The 19,573-nt window shown below is 39.1% G+C and overlaps 1 protein-coding gene across 1 annotated transcript in view; it reads left to right on the forward strand.

Annotated features, from left to right (window-relative positions):
* PELI2 (pellino E3 ubiquitin protein ligase family member 2) overlaps nucleotides 1-19,573 on the forward strand; it is a 222,831-nt gene that overhangs the window by 190,139 nt on the left and 13,119 nt on the right. Inside the window, exons 4-5 of the mRNA XM_022570491.2 lie at nucleotides 8,838-9,035; nucleotides 10,590-10,778. Of these exons, the coding sequence (XP_022426199.1) occupies nucleotides 8,838-9,035; nucleotides 10,590-10,778 (387 nt within the window). The remainder of the gene's footprint in view (nucleotides 1-8,837; nucleotides 9,036-10,589; nucleotides 10,779-19,573) is intronic.

The following is a 19,573-nucleotide window of genomic DNA, read 5'->3' on the forward strand; positions in this document are numbered from 1 at the left end:
TCCATGTGTTAGTGTTTTTTACAGTTTTTTTCCTGTAATTGATTTCTAATCCCATAGTGTTGTGATTAGAAAAGATGCCTGATATGATTTCAATTTTCTTAAATTTACTGAGGCTTGATTTGTGACCCAAGATGTGATCTATCCTGGAGAATGTCCGTGTGCACTTGAGAAGAAAGTGTAATCTGCTGCTGTCAGATGGAATGTCCTATAGAAATAAACTGTATTCCAATAAAAATTTTAAAAAAAGAAAGGACAGGTTCAAGAATGGTTTTAGTGGTATATAATTGAAAGTCCAGAAACAGATCAAAAGAAAGCAGAAGGAAGGAAATAATAAAGGAAAAAAGAATCAGTTAATTTAAAAAGGGAATTAATAATATATCCAAGATTTGGTACTTTTTTTTTTTAATTGAAGTATAGTTGATTTACAATGTTGTGTTAGGTTCAGGTATACAGCAGAGTGATTCAGTTATACATGTATATACACACAGAAATATATTCTTTTTTCAAATTCTTTTCCATTGTAAGTTATTACAAGGTATTGAGTATAGTTCCCTGTGCTATACAGTAGGTCTTTGTTGGTTATCTGTTTTATATATAGTAGCGTATATATGTTAATTCCAAACTCCTGTTTTATCCCTCCCCCTGCTTTCCCCTTTGGTAACAAGTTTGTCTTCTATATCTGTGAGTCTGTTCAAGATTTGGTCCTTTAAAACAACAGGAAATTAAAATTAAGGCTAACAAAGGGAAAAAGCAAACGCAAATTCAACCAGGAGGCTTTGCATTTCTATATGGAGAGTTAAATTATTAAATAAATGATGTTGAAACAAATGTCAAAAAAGTATCGTAGATACATCAAAAAGGGGAAATAGGGAACTCCCTGGCGATCCAGTGGTTAGGACTTGGCGCTTTCACTGTTGGGGCCCAGGTTCAATCCCTGGTCGGGGAAATAAGATCCCGCCAGCCATGTGGTGGGGGCAGAAAAAGGTGGGGGTGGGGGGGGGATAAATAGTTCTGAAAAATAAGAAAACCTGCTCAGCCTCGCTTATAAAAACAGAAATGTGAATTCAGATCACACAGAGGTACCATTTTTCACTTACCAGATTGGCAAAAATCCAAAAGGTTTTGTCAGAGGTGTGGGGAAGCAGATGCTCTCCTACATCCTATAAACTAGTCTGACCTCTATGGGGCAGTGACTTGGAAATACCTATGAAAAATACACAGTGCTTGCACTCTGACTCAGCTTTTCTTTCTAAAGCTCTCCTCTTTCTAGAGATTTACCCCCGAGATACCCCTGCATACATCCAAAATGACATTTTTACCAACTTATTGCTTGCAACGTGGTTTAATGGTATAAGATTGCAAACAACCTAAGTGTCCTTTAGTAGAGGACCAGTTAAGTAAACTCAGGTACAGCCATGCAGTGGAGGCCTCCAAGGCTGTACAGCAGAACTAGGAAAAGCTCACACAGCCTCATACAGTCACAAAAAGAGCTCCAAACATATTTAATGAATTAAAATTAATGATTAAATATATTGAGGCTTTGATAGTATTATATTCAACTAAGGTTACTTAATGTTAATAAATTAATGTTATTAAACATATTAAATAGCATATTAATTATTAGATAGCAAATTAGTACAGTTAAATGATTTAGATATGCTTATATGCTTGAAAAGTCTCCAAAAGGATAAACAAGACGTTTCTAATAGAGCAGTGGTTTTTGTGGGGAAGAGAACTGGGCAGGGTGGTATCCAGGGAGGTATTCCATGCTTTTTTATCTTTGAACCTGGTGAATGTGTTAGCTATTTAAAAAACCTGAACAATCCTATATAGATACATAGATGGATACATAGATGGGTAAGGTGAGTCGCAGTCAGAGATACAGGCATAGTTACTTAAGTGCCAGTACATCAGAAGTAACATGTGTGGTATTTAGACACATTATTAACAGTGGTTTTACTCTTCGTGCCATTCCATTTTATAATATTCTAAATGTTTTTTTCCTTCTCATTCTCCCAAAGAAAAAGCTCTCCCTAGATAAAAATCTGCATATGCTTCCTTGTTGATATTTTTATGGAACTCTGTAATAATTTCTTTCTTTAATACTTTCCAAAGTTATACATCTTGAATATATAAGATTTTTTACTAATGTGTTACATAGGTAGAAGATTCTCAGTACTAAAAACATAAATCCAGAAAATTTTACAGTTGTTGGTAGGACATTTTTTTACCACTTAAAATCAGCAAGTTACTGTGGTTGCACGTTTGTTTCATTGCTATTCTTCAGTGACATGTTGTGACAGAAATGGTGTGTTCTTCACTATTGTGCAGTCACATTCTACTCAACTTGTTCGCTCTCTTCCTTCTCACCTAATGCAGAATGAATTAAAGATTTAGCTGGATTTTTTCAGCTTCCTGTTAGTTCTTTTTTTTCCCCACTTATTGCGGTAAGAACACTTAACATGAGATCTATCCTCTTGACAAATTTTTAAGTGCATGATACAGTATTTTACTATTTTAACTGTTGTACAACACATCTCTAGAACTTACCCGAGTATCTTGTGTAACTGAAACTTTATGCCTATTGAACAACATCTCCCATTTCCCTGTCCCCGCAGCCCCTGGCAACCACCATTCTACACTCTGTTTCTGTGAGTTTGACTATTTTAGATACCTCATGTAGTTGGATTCAGCCTTCTGTGATTGGCTTATTTCACCTAGCATAATGTCCTCTAAATTCATCCATATTATCGCATGTGACAGGATTTCCTTCTTTTTAAGGCTGAAGAGTATTCCATTGTATGTATATGCCACTTTCTCTTTCTCCACTCACCCGTTAATAGACACCTCGGTTGCTTCCATATCTTGGCTATTGTGAATAATGCTGCAGTGAACATGGGCAGCAGATACTGCTTCGAGATCTTGATTTCAGTTCTTTTGGATAAATACCCTGAAGTAGGTTTGCTGGGTGACATGGTAGTTTTATTTTTAATTATTTTTTTTGAGGAAGCTCCATACTGATTTGAACTTCTAAATGCTTTATGCATACCTCCCATTTCATCACACAGAATATTAAAAGACTCAAGATTTAATAAAATTAATAATTTTTTACTGCTTCATCAAAGCCTACATATCCCTCCCCCACCCTTACCCCCTATGAAATCAGCATTTTTTTTTTAACTGCAAATGCATGGCAGTGAGGAACACGGTGACCATCAGTATAGTTTGGTGCCACTGCTTTGATTCCCGCTAAAGCACATCATTGTTTTATCATCATCAGAGCAAATGTCAGCATCTTCATATTTATTATGAAACCATAATATTATGGTTCACATTATGAAACCATGGCTTCATGGACCTGGCCCCTTCAAAAGGCCTCAAGGACCCTCAGAGGTTCATGGACCACACTGAGAAATACCAGTTTTTACTATACTGACCTCTTAATTTTATAACTGAGAAATCTGTGTCTTTGAAAGAAAAGGTAACTTAACCTAAGGGCAAAGATGGCATTAGTGGCAGAACTAAAGGTTTAGGTCTCCTGAGTTCTCCATTCTCTACATAGTACCTACTCAGTAACTTTAAATAAGGCACGATAATTCAACAGGGATTTATAGACGTATGAAGAAAACATAACCCATTTGTTATTTTTGCTAAAATAACCTGATTCCTTTTGCAGACTAACTGGACATATTGGAGGATTAATGTCAGATCACTCTAAGCAGAGTAGAATTAAGCAACTCTTAGAAGGCCCTGAAAAATCAAGCTTATTTTAATTTTTTCCTCCTTTTAACAAGTTTACATGTGTAAAACCTACCACTGACAAAAATCACTGAGCAACAGCACTGCAGCATTCGTATTTCTCAAGTATGGACCTTGGTGTTGAGGGCTGTTCATTTTAGCCATTACCCATTAAAACGATTTGTAGGTTAATTGAGCATTTAAAAGCAGAACATCAGAATGAACCAAAAACAGGGCCTTGTGCTGCATTTCCCACAGTGGAATCAGATAATAGGCTCAGAACTCGGAAGTACTAGTGCCTGAGAAAGTCAAACCTAGATCTAAATTTATGAGATGGATTAAGACTAACAAAATCTGAGTTAATATAGCCAGAATAAGATCTTAGTAATTATTTTCTAGAATAGGGGTAAATAAAGGAAAGAGAAAAGAGCATAGGTATTGAGAAAGTAAAATATAAAGAAGAATATAGTTTAGAAAAGGAATCAAAGGCAAAGACGATTCTGATCTTGGGGGGGTTAAGGAAACTGAGCAGGTCCTGAAACCAGAGTTAGTGGTCATTTCCGCCTCTGGTTTCTCAGTTTCATATGCTTCAGACCTAAGTGCTGCAATGCCTTATGTTTTGGTTTTTTTGGGTTTTTTTTTGTTTGTTTGTTTTTTAGTTAGTTTATAGTAGTTCTAGATGGTAACATTTCATTAGCATCTATTTAGTTGAGAAAAATGTTAAAGAATATTTTAATAATTTTTTCCTAAAACATTGTACTTGTGTGTGTTTGTGTGTCTCACAGGCTCACACGGTTCAAGCTCACTGTCATAATCCTCCATTCATCAGTTTCATTTCTTGAGCACCTACTGTGTCAGATGCTCATCTAGTCACTGGAGGTAGACAGCTCCCCTCTCATGGAGCATATATTCTAGACGAGGCAAAGAGACCACAGATAAGCCAGCACTGCAGCAGTGCCAAGGCCCCAAGGCGGGAGCAGAGCGAAGGAAGAGGGAAGTGACGTGAGATGAACTCGGAGAGGTAGGCAGAGGCCGGGAGAGTAAGGGGCCTTTAGGCCAAGTAAAGACTTTGGGTTTTATTCTAGGAGTTTGTTGGAGGAATTTAAGCAAGGGAGAGAGAAAATCCAATTTATATTTTGTTACGATATCTCCAACTACTGTCTAGAGAAAAATGTAGGAGGCAAGTGTGAAAACAGGGAGACCAGTTTGGAGTCTAAGGCAGTGCAATCCAAGTAAGAGCTGAGGGCAGCTAGAACTAAGGTGGGGAAATGCGCAAGGACTGAAGATGCATTTTGGAGGAAGAGTTCATAGAATTTACATGAGGTTAAATGTGGGTGTGGAGAAAAAATCCAGGGTGATTCTTGGGTATTGATTTTTTAGCTTGAGCAAATTGGGTGCCAGTCACTGACATAGGGAACCTAGGGGTTGAAGAGGATCCAGTGTAACATTTGAAACGTGTTACATGTGAGATGCTTATTAGACATCCACGTGGAGATTGGGTGTGCAGATCTGAAGCTCAGGGAGAGATCAGGGCTTTGGGGCTAAAATGGGATTTGGTGAGGTTACCTGGGGGAGAGAACAGAAGGGGAAGGGAAAGGGGCTGTTGGCCAACTAGCCTGGAAAGGTTTCATTAACTTAGTACCAGGTACGGATATACCAGGACATGTAAGCCCTGGAAACCTCAGCATGCGGGGTTTCAGTAGAGCCGTGCTGAGGGTTGGAGTGGCTTCAGAATGGGTCACGGGGATGAGTAAGGAAGCAGAGGGTAGTAACTGGTGGCAGGTTTTTCCGGAAGTATTGCCATTAAATGAATCCGAGAAATGGGGCTATAGTTCGAGAGGTGCTCTCAAGCAAAGGAAAACATTTTCAAAGATGAGAGACGAGTCTAGAACGGTGCTATTCAGACTGCTCAGCCAAGCAGTGAAATGTCTGTTAACGGTGCAGGATGAGACAAGTAAGGAAATCGAGAAGGAATGCGTTTGGAAACTTGTAATAGCAGTTTGGCATTCCTGAAACATCCATGCGGATGATCACTTTTCTAATACTCATTTTTGTTATATTTTTAAAAGCTATTAAGTGACAAGTTGAAATTTTAAAAACTAACAAAAAAAATGTTTGATAGCTGACAGTGTGATCCAGTAATAGAGAGAAATTGATCATTTCAGGAGTAAAATCCTTGGAAAGGGGAGAAGAGTGGGATGCCAAGCACCCGTGGAGAGATTGGTCATGGATAGGAGCAGCAATAACTCATCCTTGTCATAGGAGGGAAGTGAGAAAATAAGGTTACAGATGCAGGGACGAGGGTAGGATTGGTCCAGGAAAGGTGAAGGAGGACCTTTTGGGTGCTTTCGCAGCATTTTACCTGTGCTGACTTGGATTGACAGCCAGGTGAACCCAAACTTTTCTCATATGTACGCAACTGAAAGTGCCAAATGATGCTGTATATGTGCATATCAGTCAGCAGCAGGGAGAAAATTCTCCCCATGGCTACTATGTGAATATCAGATGAAATTCAGATACATCATGGCTGGTCCACGTGACTACCCTTAAAATAACAGAGTTGATCCAATAGTCAAAAGAAAGGACAGGCTCCAAGTCTTCCACATTGGGTGAGTTTTCATTAGGAAAGTGGCTTAGATTTTTTTTTTCTTGGCAAAAGCAACATGAGGTTTGTGTCCTAAAGTATAGAAATATGCTAACACTCTACCGGTTAGATTTAAGTGGAAATGACTTGATAAATATTAAATGACCAGTCAGGTAAGTATCATGTCTTGAAATAATTGATCTTAGCAGTATGTTCCAGTTGGAATAAAATGTCACGTTTTACAGGCAATTTCAGTTGATGCATCCAGACATTAATACATTGGGATGAAATCAGAATGGCCTTTCTTGAAGAGAGTAATCTCTATAGACAAGGAGTGGTTGTGTGACATTCTGCTGGAGCATGGTTTTAGCTTTGAGCTTTGAACAGAGTTTGAAAAGTCTTCGCCCTCTTCCACGGAGGTGACAGAAATTAGATCATAGCCTGTGTCTTTGTGAGAGCTCTGGGGTTTGTGTGGTGACCAGGCAATTTTAGAACTTCTCACATTTTACTCCTAAGGCTTCATCGGAATCGAGGTTCAGGACAGATTTGTCCCTGAGTTCGGAGTAGTCTCCTGTATACTTTCCTATATTTGTGAAATATTTTGCAGAGTATCTTACTTTTCTAATTGAAAAAAAAAAAAAACACAAAATACCTAAAGTGAAATAAACAGAAAAAGACAGACGTGTAATATCACTCACATGTAGAATCTAAAAAAAAAGTCAAAATCATAAAAACAGAGAGTAGTTACCAGGGGCTGGAGGGGGTAGGGGGGCGCATGGAATTGGGGAGATATTGGTCAAACAGTACAAACTTCTGGCTGTAAGATGAGTACGTTCTGGGATGTTAATATACAGCATGGCGATTGCAGTTAATAATACCGTATTATATACTTGAAAAAGAGAGTAGCTTTAAGAAAAGGTTTAAAAACATTCAGCAGTCTGAATCAGTAGAGCTTCTGAGTTACACATCCAGCTTTTGAATGAATCTAGCAGAGGGAAGGTTCTGCAACTTTAGAAAGATGAACCGTATGATATGATTTTATAATGTCTCTAATTCAAGTTTTACGTTGCAGTTTTTAACAAGTTACATGTTTTCTAAACCTGTATGTTCAGGCAATAGGCATCTATTCAAGGTGATAAGTTTCAGTGAGCCCCATGGTTTAGTTTATTCCAGGCACATTTCAATAGGACAAGAAATTAAGGGTTGTAAAAAACAAAAGAAATAGATGTCTGTTGGTTTAGCAGGGGTAGTCTGTGCATGAAAATGTGTATGTGAGATTTACAAAATAAATTTAATATTGTTCCAAAGCAAACAGACCTAAATGATGCAAGATATATACATTTTGTTATATTTATTTCACCTTTATTCATTTGGACAAAAAAGAGTACTACACTGCTTATGTTTTAGATAGAATTTTGAGATCAGGATAAAGATACCTGGGAAATTGACTTTGGAGGCCTTATACGTACACACTGGGGGTTCTGTCTGTTCCTTCCATTGACAATTTCAGAATCAAAGTCACTTGTTAGGAGAGAACATTAATATCATATTTAATAAGAAATGATTTGTTTACATATAAATTATTTTAGTTTAAGACGTATCTTTGGCATATATAACATTTATCACTGTTTCCTACTTAGAGATTCATAGAACATCATTACATAGACGGTTTAACGTTTTGTCGTGAGGATTTCCTTACCTGTAAACAAATACTTCCCAGTTCACAGGACACAGCAGTACCTGTCTTATTTGGATTTAGTGAATATGAAAAGCTTTGTTAGAACTCTAAGATCATGCTAATGAAATATATTCTTTCTGGCAGCATTTAAACTTACCAAGGAAAGTAAGCCAATAAAATATTATTGGCCACTTTTTAGACTTTCCCAGGACAGTTTTATTTTAAATCCAAAATTGAAATGTTAGGGTCAGCTTTTTAAATCTTTCATATGACTGCATCTCAAACTTTGAGCTGACCTGTATAGCCCTTTACATCACTCTCATTTACGCTGAGTGACAGAAATAGGCATTGGGGTCTCATGTCTGAGGTAGGGCTTGTTCTCCCTCTGTGCCATGAGTCACTGGTGGATTCACTTAGTGTGGAAAACCAGTCCCTGGAGCTGGGCAAGAGTGGGGGACATAGGGCTTTTGTTGGCTGGCTTCCTTTAAAATCTTGGGGGTTTTCCCACCTGGAAATACAAGAAAAAAAAAAAAAAGAATGATTTTCTATGAAAGTAATAAGTAATGTTTCTACCTGATCAGAAACCTGTTTGGAGTGAGATCTGTTTTCCTCTAGAATAGAAAATTGGGTTATTCTTAACATTTAAAATCTTATGGTTGGTTACCATAACATCTCCCTTAAACAAGAAAAGGAGCAGGCTGAAGATTTTTTCATTAAATTCCGACCTTCATAGTAGAGATAATGAATGTTAAAGGATCCTGAACACTCATTTCATGTGATGAATGTGGTGACATCCTATTTTTCAAGTAGATCCTGAGTATAATTTGATTTATTTAGGTGGGCAGATCAACAGAAAGCCCTATTGACTTCGTCGTTACAGACACAATTTCTGGCAGTCAGAACAACGACGAAGCGCAAATTACACAGAGCACCATATCCAGGTTTGCCTGCAGGGTAGTCTGTGACAGGAACGAACCGTACACAGCACGAATATTCGCAGCCGGATTCGACTCTTCCAAAAACATATTTCTTGGCGTAAGTACTATTAATCAGTACGTTGTTTCTAGAAAAACACCCATTATCATCATATATGACATTTAATTGTGGCCAAAGAATTTGCCTTGCACAGTGCTTCTGGTGAGATTTTAGTTTTCATACAGCCAGTTTAAAAAGCTATCATTAAAAATCTGAAAATAATTGTCGTTACTTGTTATTTGTTACATTTGCTATATTAACTATAATATGTACAGTAATTACTTTTGTAAAGTATGTGTATTAACATACATAATGTATTTATTTCAGAAGGAAAATGGTCAGATCTAGATAATCGGGGTGCAAAAGAAAATGTTATTCCTTTATTCAGTCAAAAAATTGTTACGTAGTGTTTGCTTTGTTCCATATTGGGTGTTACAGATGTGATATCACAAAGAACAAAACAGACTAAGAATATCTCCCTTCATAGAATGTCCATGTAAATAAAACCCCACAGTTTTAGTGAATATCCGGTTTTAATATAGTCCCCTTTTTGAATCAGGGTATTTTTGCAGGGTGGGGGGGAGAAAAACCTCACTTTAAAATGGCCTAAATGGTAATAAAAATGTATCACGTTGCAAGAAGCGCCCAGGAAGGCCTTCCAGCTGCAGGCTTGGTTGGTGCAGTGTTCTGTGGCATCCGGGGAGCCAGGTTCATTCCGTCTTGCCCTCTGCCTCTGGGCACACCAGCTTCCTCAGGCGAGGTCCCGGCGGCGGTGGGATGGCTCCTGCACTTCCACCAGCCCCCACAGCATGACAGCTTCCCGCTGAAGAAGGGCAGCAAAGGCACTGTTTCTTCCTCGTCTCTTTTAAAGAACCAAGAAACCCTTCCAGGAAGCTTCCCAGAAGGACTCACTCAGGCCTCACTGGCCAGAACTCGGTCACATGCCCACCCCTAAAGCAGTCATAACCGGCTTATTTACCCTCATCAGATTTACCCAAGTCATGTGAGCAATATCTGGCTCTGTCCCCAGGAAAGAAAAAGAAATCACTGTGGCCAGGCGTCCACGAGCATCTGTCCTGCCGTGACATCCAGCCGCTTGTGCCTTCCACCCTTGATGATACAACACTGATGCGTATGAAAACAGAACGGAGTGGCCACAACTTGTTGGCTTAATATAGTTTGAAATTTTGTTTGTTTAATAAAAAATCTTTTTCTCTTCCTTCTACTACTTCCCTGATAATGAGTTCATACAAAGCATTTTTAGATAACAGGATGAAAGCACTGCACAAATAGAATCGAAGAATACATACTGTATTCCTGGAATCACCCGGGGGCGGGGGGTGGTTTGAACAAGAATCTGTGAGGGAGAGGTTCAGGCATCAGGTTTTGTTTAAGTGCCCAAGGTAAATATGTCTCCAGCGATAAATCATTCGTCTATTTTTGCACTTCTTTCATTTTGTCGGACTAACTGCATTTTTTATCCTTCTGATTATTAGCTTTAAGTAGAAAATGAAAATTCCTCACTTTCGTCCCCTCTGCCCTTACCCAATAGTTTAAAGAGATTCTAGAATCTTTTTGTGTTGAACATAATCTTTTCTGTGGTATGCTCTCCAGGAAAAGGCAGCAAAGTGGAAAAACCCCGATGGCCACATGGATGGGCTCACGACCAATGGTGTCCTGGTGATGCATCCGAGAGGGGGCTTCACTGAGGAGTCCCAGCCTGGGGTCTGGCGCGAGATCTCTGTCTGTGGAGACGTGTATACCTTGCGAGAGACCAGGTCTGCGCAGCAAAGGGGAAAGCTGGTGAGTGGACTTCATGCAAATAAGGCATGAAACTACACACACCTAACTCGAAAGCTATCATTTTCCTCCCCTGAAATTCAAAATCTTTGTACAGGTCTTACGACTGTGTACCATTGACCCAGGGGAACAAGAATTTTCTGAGCCTCCAAAAGTAAGAGGGAAATAGCCTTCTTCCCTTTCATGGTTAAGCTTTTCCAATAGTGGAAGAAAATTGTCTTCTGCTCCTAACTACCTTAAGAGCACAATCTTATTAATATACTTCACCACAGGTTTCTCCTTAAATTCACTTTAAGAAGAATAAACTTATTTTTAGTGTAAAACTTTACTAATTTGGAAAACTCCTGAGCAGTCTAAGACTAATTAGTAAAAATTTTGAATTACAGAATTATTTACTACACTTTCTGGGACTAAAAGATAATTAAGTTAGCTTTTTTTTTTTCCCTTGAGTTAATAGTAAGAAATTAATATATAATTCCCTATATGATTCACCAAAGTCACAGTTACAGCTTTTTACTTGAAATAGTTCGTATAGTACGTTGACTTGGCATGTTTGTATTTTTTCTATAAATATTACTACTTATCCCAAATGCCCTAAAGCTGTTGGGTTTTTAACCCTTTCTTCAATGGAGAATAATTTTTTTTAAACATCTTTATTGGGGTATAATTGCTTTACAATGGTATGTTAGTTTCTGCTCTATAACAAAGTGAATCAGTTATACATATACATATGTTCCCACATCGCTTCCCTCTTGCGTCTCCCTCCCTCCCACCCTCCCTATCCCACCCCTCCAGGCGGTCACAAAGCACCGAGCTGATATCCCTGTGTTATGCGGCTTCTTCCCACTAGCTATCTACCTTACGTTTGTTAGTATATATATGTCCATGCCTCTCTCTCGCTTTGTCACAGCTCACCCTTCCCCCTCCCCATATCCTCAAGTCCGTACTCCAGTAGGACTGTGTCTTTATTCCTGTCTTACCCCTAGGCTCTTCATGACATTTTTTTTTCTTAAATTCCATATATATGTGTTAGCATACACTATTTGTCTTTCTCTTTCTGACTGACTTCACTCTGTATGACAGACTCTGAGTCTATCCACCTCATTACAAATAGCTCAATTTCGTTTCTTTTGACGGCTGAGTAATATTCCATTGTATATATGTGCCACATCTTCTTTATCCATTCATCCGATGATGGGCACTTAGGTTGTTTCCATCTCCGGGCTATTGTAAACAGAGCTGCAGTGAACATTTTGGTACATGACCCTTTTTGAATTTTGGCTTTCTCAGGGTATATGCCCAGTAGTGGGATTGCTGGGTCATATGGTAGTTCTATTTGTAGTTTTTTAAGGAACCTCCATACTGTTCTCCATAGTGGCTGAACCAATTCACATTCCCACCAGCAGTGCAAGAGTGTTCCCTTTTCTCCACACCCTCTCCAGCATTTATTGTTTCTAGATTTTTTGATGATGGCCATTCTGACTGGTGTGAGATGATATCTCATTGTAGTTTTGATTTGCATTTCTCTAATGATTAATGATGTTGAGCATTCTTGCATGTGTTTGCTGGCAGTCTGTATATCTTTTTTTGAGAAATGACTATTTAGGTCTTCTGCCCATTTTTGGATTGGGTTGTTTGTTTTTTTGTTATTGAGCTACATGAGCTGCTTGTAAATTTTGGAAATTAATCCTTTGTCAGTTGTTTCATTTGCAAATATTTTCTCCCATTCTGAGGGCTGTCTTTTGGTCTTGTTTATGGTTTCCTTTGCTGTGCAAAAGCTTTGAACTTTCATTAGGTCCCATTTGTTTATTTTTGTTTTTATTTCCATTTCTCTAGGAGGTGGGTCAAAAAGGATCTTGCTGTGATTTATGTCATAGAGTGTTCTGCCTATGTTTTCCTCTATGAGTTTGGTAGTTTCTGGCCTTACATTTAGGTCTTTAATCCATTTTGAGCTTATTTTTGTGTATGGTGTTAGGGAGTGATCTAATCTCATACTTTTACATGTACCTGTCCAGTTTTCCCAGCACCACTTATTGAAGAGGCTGTCCTTTCTCCACTGTACATTCCTGCCTCCTTTATCAAAGATAAGGTGACCATATGCGCGTGGGTTTAATCTCAGGGCTTTCTATCCTGTTCCATTGATCTATCTTTCTGTTTTTGTGCCAGTACCATACTGTCTTCATTACTGTAGCTTTGTAGTATAGTCTGAAGTCGGGGAGCCTGATTCCTCAAGCTCTGTTTTTCGTTCTCAAGATTGCTTTGGCTATTCGGGGTCTTTTGTGTTTCCATACAAATTGTGAAATTTTTTCTTCTGGTTCTGTGAAAAATGCCAGTGGTAGTTTGATAGGGATTGCATTGAATCTGTAGATTGCTTTGCGTAGTAGAGTCATTTTCACAACGTTGATTCTTTCAATCCAAGAACATGGTATATCTCTCCATCTGTTTGTATCATCTTTAATTTCTTTCATCAGTGTCTTATAATTTTCTGCAAACAGGTCTTTTGTCTCCTTAGGTAGGTTTATTCCTAGATATTTTATTCTTTTTGTTGCAGTGGTAAATGGGAGGGTTTTCTTGCATTCACTTTCAGATTTTTCATCATTAGTGTATAGGAATGCCAGAGATTTCTATGCATTAATTTTGTATCCTGCAACTTCACCAAATTCATTGATTATCTCTAGTAGTTTTCTGGTAGCATCTTTAGGATTCTCTACGTATAGTATCATGTCATCTGCAAACAGTGACAGCTTTACTTCTTCTTTTCCGATTTGAATTCCTTTTATTTCCTTTTCTTCTCTGATTGCTGTGGCTAAAACTTCCAAAACTGTTGAATAAGAGTGGTGAGAGTGGGCAACCTTGTCTTGTTCCTGATCTTAGTGGAAATGCTTTCAGTTGTTCAGCATTGAGGATGATGTTGGCTGTGGGCTTCTCATATATGTCCTTTATTATGTTGAGGAAAGTTCCCTGTATGCCTACTTTCTGGAGGGTTTTTATCATAACTCTGCATCTATTGAGATGATCATATGGTTTTTCTCCTTCAGTTTGTTAATATGGTTTATCACATTGATAGATTTGCGTATACTGAAGAATCCTTGCATTCCTGGAATAAACCCCACTTGATCATGGTGTATGATCCTTTCAATGTGCTGTTGGATTCTGTTTGTTAGTATTTTGTTGAGGATTTTTGCATCCATGTTCATCAGTGATATTGGCCTGTAGTTTTCTTTCTTTGTGACATCCTTGTCTGGTTTTGGTATCAAGGTGATGGTGGCCTTGTAGAAGGAATTTGGGAGTGTTCCTCCCTCTGCTATACTTTGGAAGAGCTTGAGAAGGATAGGTGTTAGCTCTTCTCTAAATGTTTGACTGTGAAGCCTTCTAAGAATTTGTCCATTTCTTCCAGGTTGTCCATTTTATTGGCATAGAGTTGCTTGTAGTAATCTCTCGTGATCTTTTGTATTTCTGCAGTGTCAGTTGTTACTTCTCCTATTCATTTCTAATTCTATTGATTTGAGTCTTCTCCCTTTTTTTCTTGATGAGTCTAGCTAATGGTTTATCTATTTTGTTTATCAAAGAACCACCTTTTAGTTTTATTGATCTTTGCTATCGTCTCCTTCATTTCTTTTTCATTTATTTCTGATCTGATTTTTATGAATTCTTTCCTTCTGCTAACTGTGGGGTTTTTTTGTTCTTCTTTCTCTAATTGCTTTAGGTGCAAGGTTAGGTTGTTTATTCGAGATGTTGCTATAAACTTCCCTCTTAGAACTGCTTTTGCTGCATCCCATAGGTTTTGGGTCGTCATGTCTCCATTGTCATTTGTTTCTAGGTATTTTTTGATTTCCTCTTTGATTTCTTCAGTGATCACTTCGTTATTAAGTAGTGTATTGTTTAGCCTCCATGTGTTTGTATTTTTTACAGATCTTTTCCTGTAATTGATATCTAGTCTCATGGCGTTGTGGTTGGAAAAGATACTTGATACGATTTCAATTTTCTTAAATTTACCAAGGCTTGATTTGTGACCCAAGATATGATCTGTCCTGGAGAATATTCCATGAGCACTTGAGAAAATGTGTATTCTGTTGTTTTTGGATGCAGTGTCCTACAAATATCAATTAAGTCCATCTTGTTTAATGTATCATTTAAAGCTTGTGTTTCCTTATTTATTTTCACTTTGGATGATCTGTCCATTGGTGAAAGTGGGGTGTTAAAGTCCCCTACTATGAATGTGTTACTGTCGATTTCCCCTTTTATGGCTGTATTTGCCTTATGTATTGAGGTGCTCCTATGTTGGGTGCATAAATATTTACAATTGTTATATCTTCTTCTTGGATCGCTCCCTTGATCATTATGTAGTGTTCTTCTTTGTCTCTTCTAATAGTCTTTATTTTAAAGTCTAGTTTGTCTGATATGAGAATTGTTACTCCAGCTTTCTTTTGGTTTCCATTTGCATGGAATATCTTTTTCCATTCCCTTACTTTCAGTCTGTATGTGTCTCTAGGCCTGAAGTGGGTCTCTTGTACACAGCATATATATGGGTCTTGTTTTGTATCCATTCAGCCAATCTGTGTCTTTTGGTGGGAGCATTTAGTCCATTTACATTTAAGGTAATTATCGATACGTATGTTCCTATTCCCATTTTCTAAATTGTTTTGGGTTCGTTATTGTAGGTCTTTTCCATCTCTGTGTTTCTTGCCTAGAGAAGTTCCTTTAGCATTTGTTGGTGGTGCTGAACTCTCTCAGCTTTTGCTTGTCTGTAAAGGTTTTAATTTCTCCATCAAATCTGAATGAGATCCTTGCCAGGTAGAGTAATCTTGGTTGCAGGTTTTTCTCCTTCGTCACTTTCAGTGTGTCCTGCCACTCCCTTCTGGCTTGCAGAGTTTCTGCTGAAAGATCAGCTGTTAACCTTATGGGGATTCCCTTGTGTGTTATTTGTTGTTTTTCCCTTGCTGCTTTTAATATGCTTTCTTTGTATTTAATTTTTGACAGCTTGATTAATGTGTGTCTCGGCGTGTTTCTCCTTAGATTTATCCTGTATGGGACTCTCTCTGCTTCCTGGACTTGATTAACTATTTCCTTTCCCATATTAGGGAAGTTTTCAACTATTATCTCTTCAAATATTTTCTCAGTCACTTTCTTTTTCTCTTCTTCTTCTGGAACCCCTATAATTCGAATGTTGGTGCGTTTCCCAGAGGTCTCTGAGACTGTCCTCAGTTCTTTCCATTCTTTTTTCTTTATTCTGCTCTGCAGTAGTTATTTCCACTATTTTATCTTCCAGGTCACTTATCCGTTTTTCTGCCTCAGTTATTCTGCTATTGATCCCTTCTAGTGTATTTTTAATTTCAGTTATTGTGATGTTCATCATTGCTTGTTTCATCTTTAGTTCTTCTAGTCCTTGTTAAATGTTTCTTGCATTTTCTCTATTCTATTTCCAAGATTTTGGATCATCTTTACTATCATTATTCTGAAATCTTTTTCAGGTAGACTGCTTATTTCCTCTTCATTTTTTAGGTCTGCGGGGGTTTTATCTTGCTCCTTCATCTGCCGTGTGTTTTTCTGTCTTCTCAGTTTGCTTATCTTACTGTGTTTGGGGTCTCCTTTTTGCAGGCTGCAGGTTTGTAGTTCCCATTGTTTTTGATGTCTGTCCTCAGTGGCTAAGGTTGGTTCAGTGGGTTATGCAGGCTTCCTGGTGGAGCGGACTAGTGCCTGTGTTCTGGTGGATCTTGTCTCTCTAGTGGGCAGGTCCACATCTGGTGGTGTGTTTTGGGGTGTCTGTGGACTTCTTATTAGGATTTTAGGCAGCCTCTCTGCTAATGGGTGGGGTTGTGTTCCTGTTTTGCTAGTTGTTTGGCATAGGTTGTCCAGCACTGTAGCTTGCTGGTCGTTGAGTGAAGCTGGGTGCTGGTGTTGAGATGGAGATCTCTGGGAGATTTTCACTGTTTGATATTATGTGGAGCTGGGAGGTCTCTTGTGGACCAGTGTCCTGAAGTTGGCTCTCCCACCTCAGAGGCACAGCACTGACTCCTGGATGCAGCACCAAGAGCCTTTCATCCACACGGCTCAGAATAAAAGGGAGAAAAAGTGGAGAGAAAGAATTAGTAGAAGTAGGAAGAAAGAAAGGAGGGAAGGAAGGAAGGAAGAAAGAAGAAAAGGAAAGGGAAGGAGGGAACGAAGGAAAGAAGATACAGTAGAATAAAATAAAGTAAAATATAATAAAGTTATTAAACTAGAAAATAATTATTTAGAAAAAAAGGGACGGATAGAACCTTAGGACAAATGATGGAAGCAAAGCTATACAGACAAAATCTTACACAGAAGCATACACATACACCCTCACAAAAAGAGGTAAAGGGGAAAAAATCATAAATCTTGCTCTCAAAGTCTACCTCCTCAATTTGGGATGATTCATTGTCTAAAGGAGGGAGGGAGGGAAGGCAGGAAGGGAAGGAAGAAAGAAAGTAAAGTATAATGAAGTTACTAAAATTATTAAGAAAAAAATTAAAAAACAAAAAAACACGGACAGACAGAACCCTAGGACAAATGGTGGAAGCCAAGCTATACAGACAAAATCTCACACAGAAACATACACACTCACAAAAAGAGGAAAAGGGGAAAAATAAATGTTGCTCTTGAAGTCCACCTCAATTTGGGATGATTCGTTGTCTATTCATGTATTCCACAGATGCAGGTACATCAAGTTGATTGTGGAGCTTTAATCCGCTGCTTCTGAGGTTGCTGGGAGAGATTTCCCTTTCTCTTCTTTGTTCTCACAGCTCACAGGGGCTCAGCTTTGGATTTGGCCCCACCTCTGCATGTAGGTCGCTGGAGGGCGTCTGTTTTTTGCTCAGACAGGACAGGGTTAAACGGGCTGCATACCAGGAAACAAAGAGGGAAGAAAAAGTCTCTTGCCTCTTCAGCAGCTCCAGACCTTTTCCCGGACTCCCTCCTGGCTAGCCGTGGTGCAGTAACCCCCTGCAGGCTGTGTTCACGCTGCCAACCCCAGTCCTCTCCCTGCGCTCCGACCAAAGCCCGAGCCTCAGCTCGCAGCCCCGCCCACCCCGGCGGGTGAGCAGACAAGCCTCTCGGGCTGGTGCGTGCCAGTCAGCACCAATCCTCTGTGCGGGAATCTCCCCACTTTGCACTCTGCACCCCTGTTGCTGTCCTCTCCTCTGCGGCACCAAAGCTCCCCCCTCCGCCTCCCTTTGTCTCCGCCTGCGAAGGGCCTTCCTAGTTTGTGGAAACCTTTCCTCCTTCACAGCTCCCTCCCACTGGTGCAGGTCCCGTCCCTATTCTTTTGTCTCTTGCCCTACCCAGGTACGTGGGGAGTTTCTTGCCTTTTGGGAGGTCTGAGGTCTTCTGCCAGCATTCAGTAGGTGTTCTGTAGGAGTTGCTCCACGTGTAGATGTATTTCTTGTGTATCTGTGGGGAGGAAGGCGATCTCCGCGTCTTACTCTTCCACCACCTTCCCCTCCGCCCCGAGAATAATTTTAATAACTTAAATAGGAGACTTTGCAACCTGTCTATCGACAGATGAATGGATAAAGAAGATGTGGCACATATATACAATGGAATATTACTCAGCCATAAAAAGAAATGAAATTGAGTTATTTGTAGTGAGGTGGATGGACCTAGAGTCTGTCATACAGAGTGAAGTAAGTCAGAAAGAGAAGGACAAATACTGTATGCCAACACAGATATATGGAATCTAAAAAAAATGGTTTTGACGAACCTAGGGACAGGACAGGAATAAACACACAGAAGGAGAGAATGGACTTGAGGGCATGGGGAGGGCAAGGGGTAAGCTGGGATGAAGTGAGAGAGTAGCATTGACATATATACACTATCCAATGTAAAATAGCTAGCTAGTGGGAAGCAGGTGCATTAAACAGGGAGATCAGCTCAGTGCTTTGTGACCACCTAGAGGGGTGGGATAGGGAAGGTGGGAGGGAGATGCAAGAGGGAGGAGATATGGGGATATATGTATACATATAGCTGATTCACTTCGTTATACAGCAGAAACTAACACAACATTGTAAAGCAATTATACTCCATAAAGATTTAAAAAAAAGAAAACTAGGAGGCTTTGGGTTTCTGATCTTGCCATAGGCATGGGGCACAGCACTAAAAGGTTCTTAATTAAAAGTACTGGAGTGGAAATTTTATTAATTGTTAGGTAGAAGCTAGAACAAGAGAGAACAAATATTTTCTTCCAAACCACGAGAGAAAAAATATAGGGAATACAAGATGTGATCTAGCATTTTTTTCAGAGAGCAGCATGATAACCGAATATTCCTAAGATGGAAAACGAAGGTGGGGGAACTATTTTACTAACCTGGTTTGCTATTCTCTACTGGATGTTTGTTTTTCAGGAATTGTTATTTCTATTCCTAGTTTACACCATTATTCAGCTGCAGGTATAGCTTCTGCCTTTTATGATAAGGCCCAGTCTTGAGCATCATGGCTGAGTAAATATGAAAAGCATTTTCTAAGAAAGCCAAACAAATTCAATAAACTTTGTTTAAACACTTTCCAAGAGATTGTAAATAGGGAAGAGAATGTGAAGGCTGTTTTTCCAAATAACTTTGTGTTTCTGATCATCACAAAACTGAGCTAGGTTGCCCTAAGTAGGGCATCATTATGACAGCAATAGTAAGAAGTCGGTGTATGTTTGCTGAGTGCAGACACTGCATTAACATTTCAGAGACATTAGCTCATTTAATCTGCACATCAGCCTTGTCAGAGAAGTGGAATTATCCCCATCTTATGGATGAGGAAGGCGTAGCATAGAGAGGTTAAATAATGCCCAG

This window comes from Delphinapterus leucas, chromosome 2, assembly GCF_059928025.1.
Source record: "Delphinapterus leucas isolate spDelLeu-1000000601 "Yukka" chromosome 2, BTC_Dleu_Yukka2, whole genome shotgun sequence".
Taxonomy (NCBI): domain Eukaryota; kingdom Metazoa; phylum Chordata; class Mammalia; order Artiodactyla; family Monodontidae; genus Delphinapterus; species Delphinapterus leucas.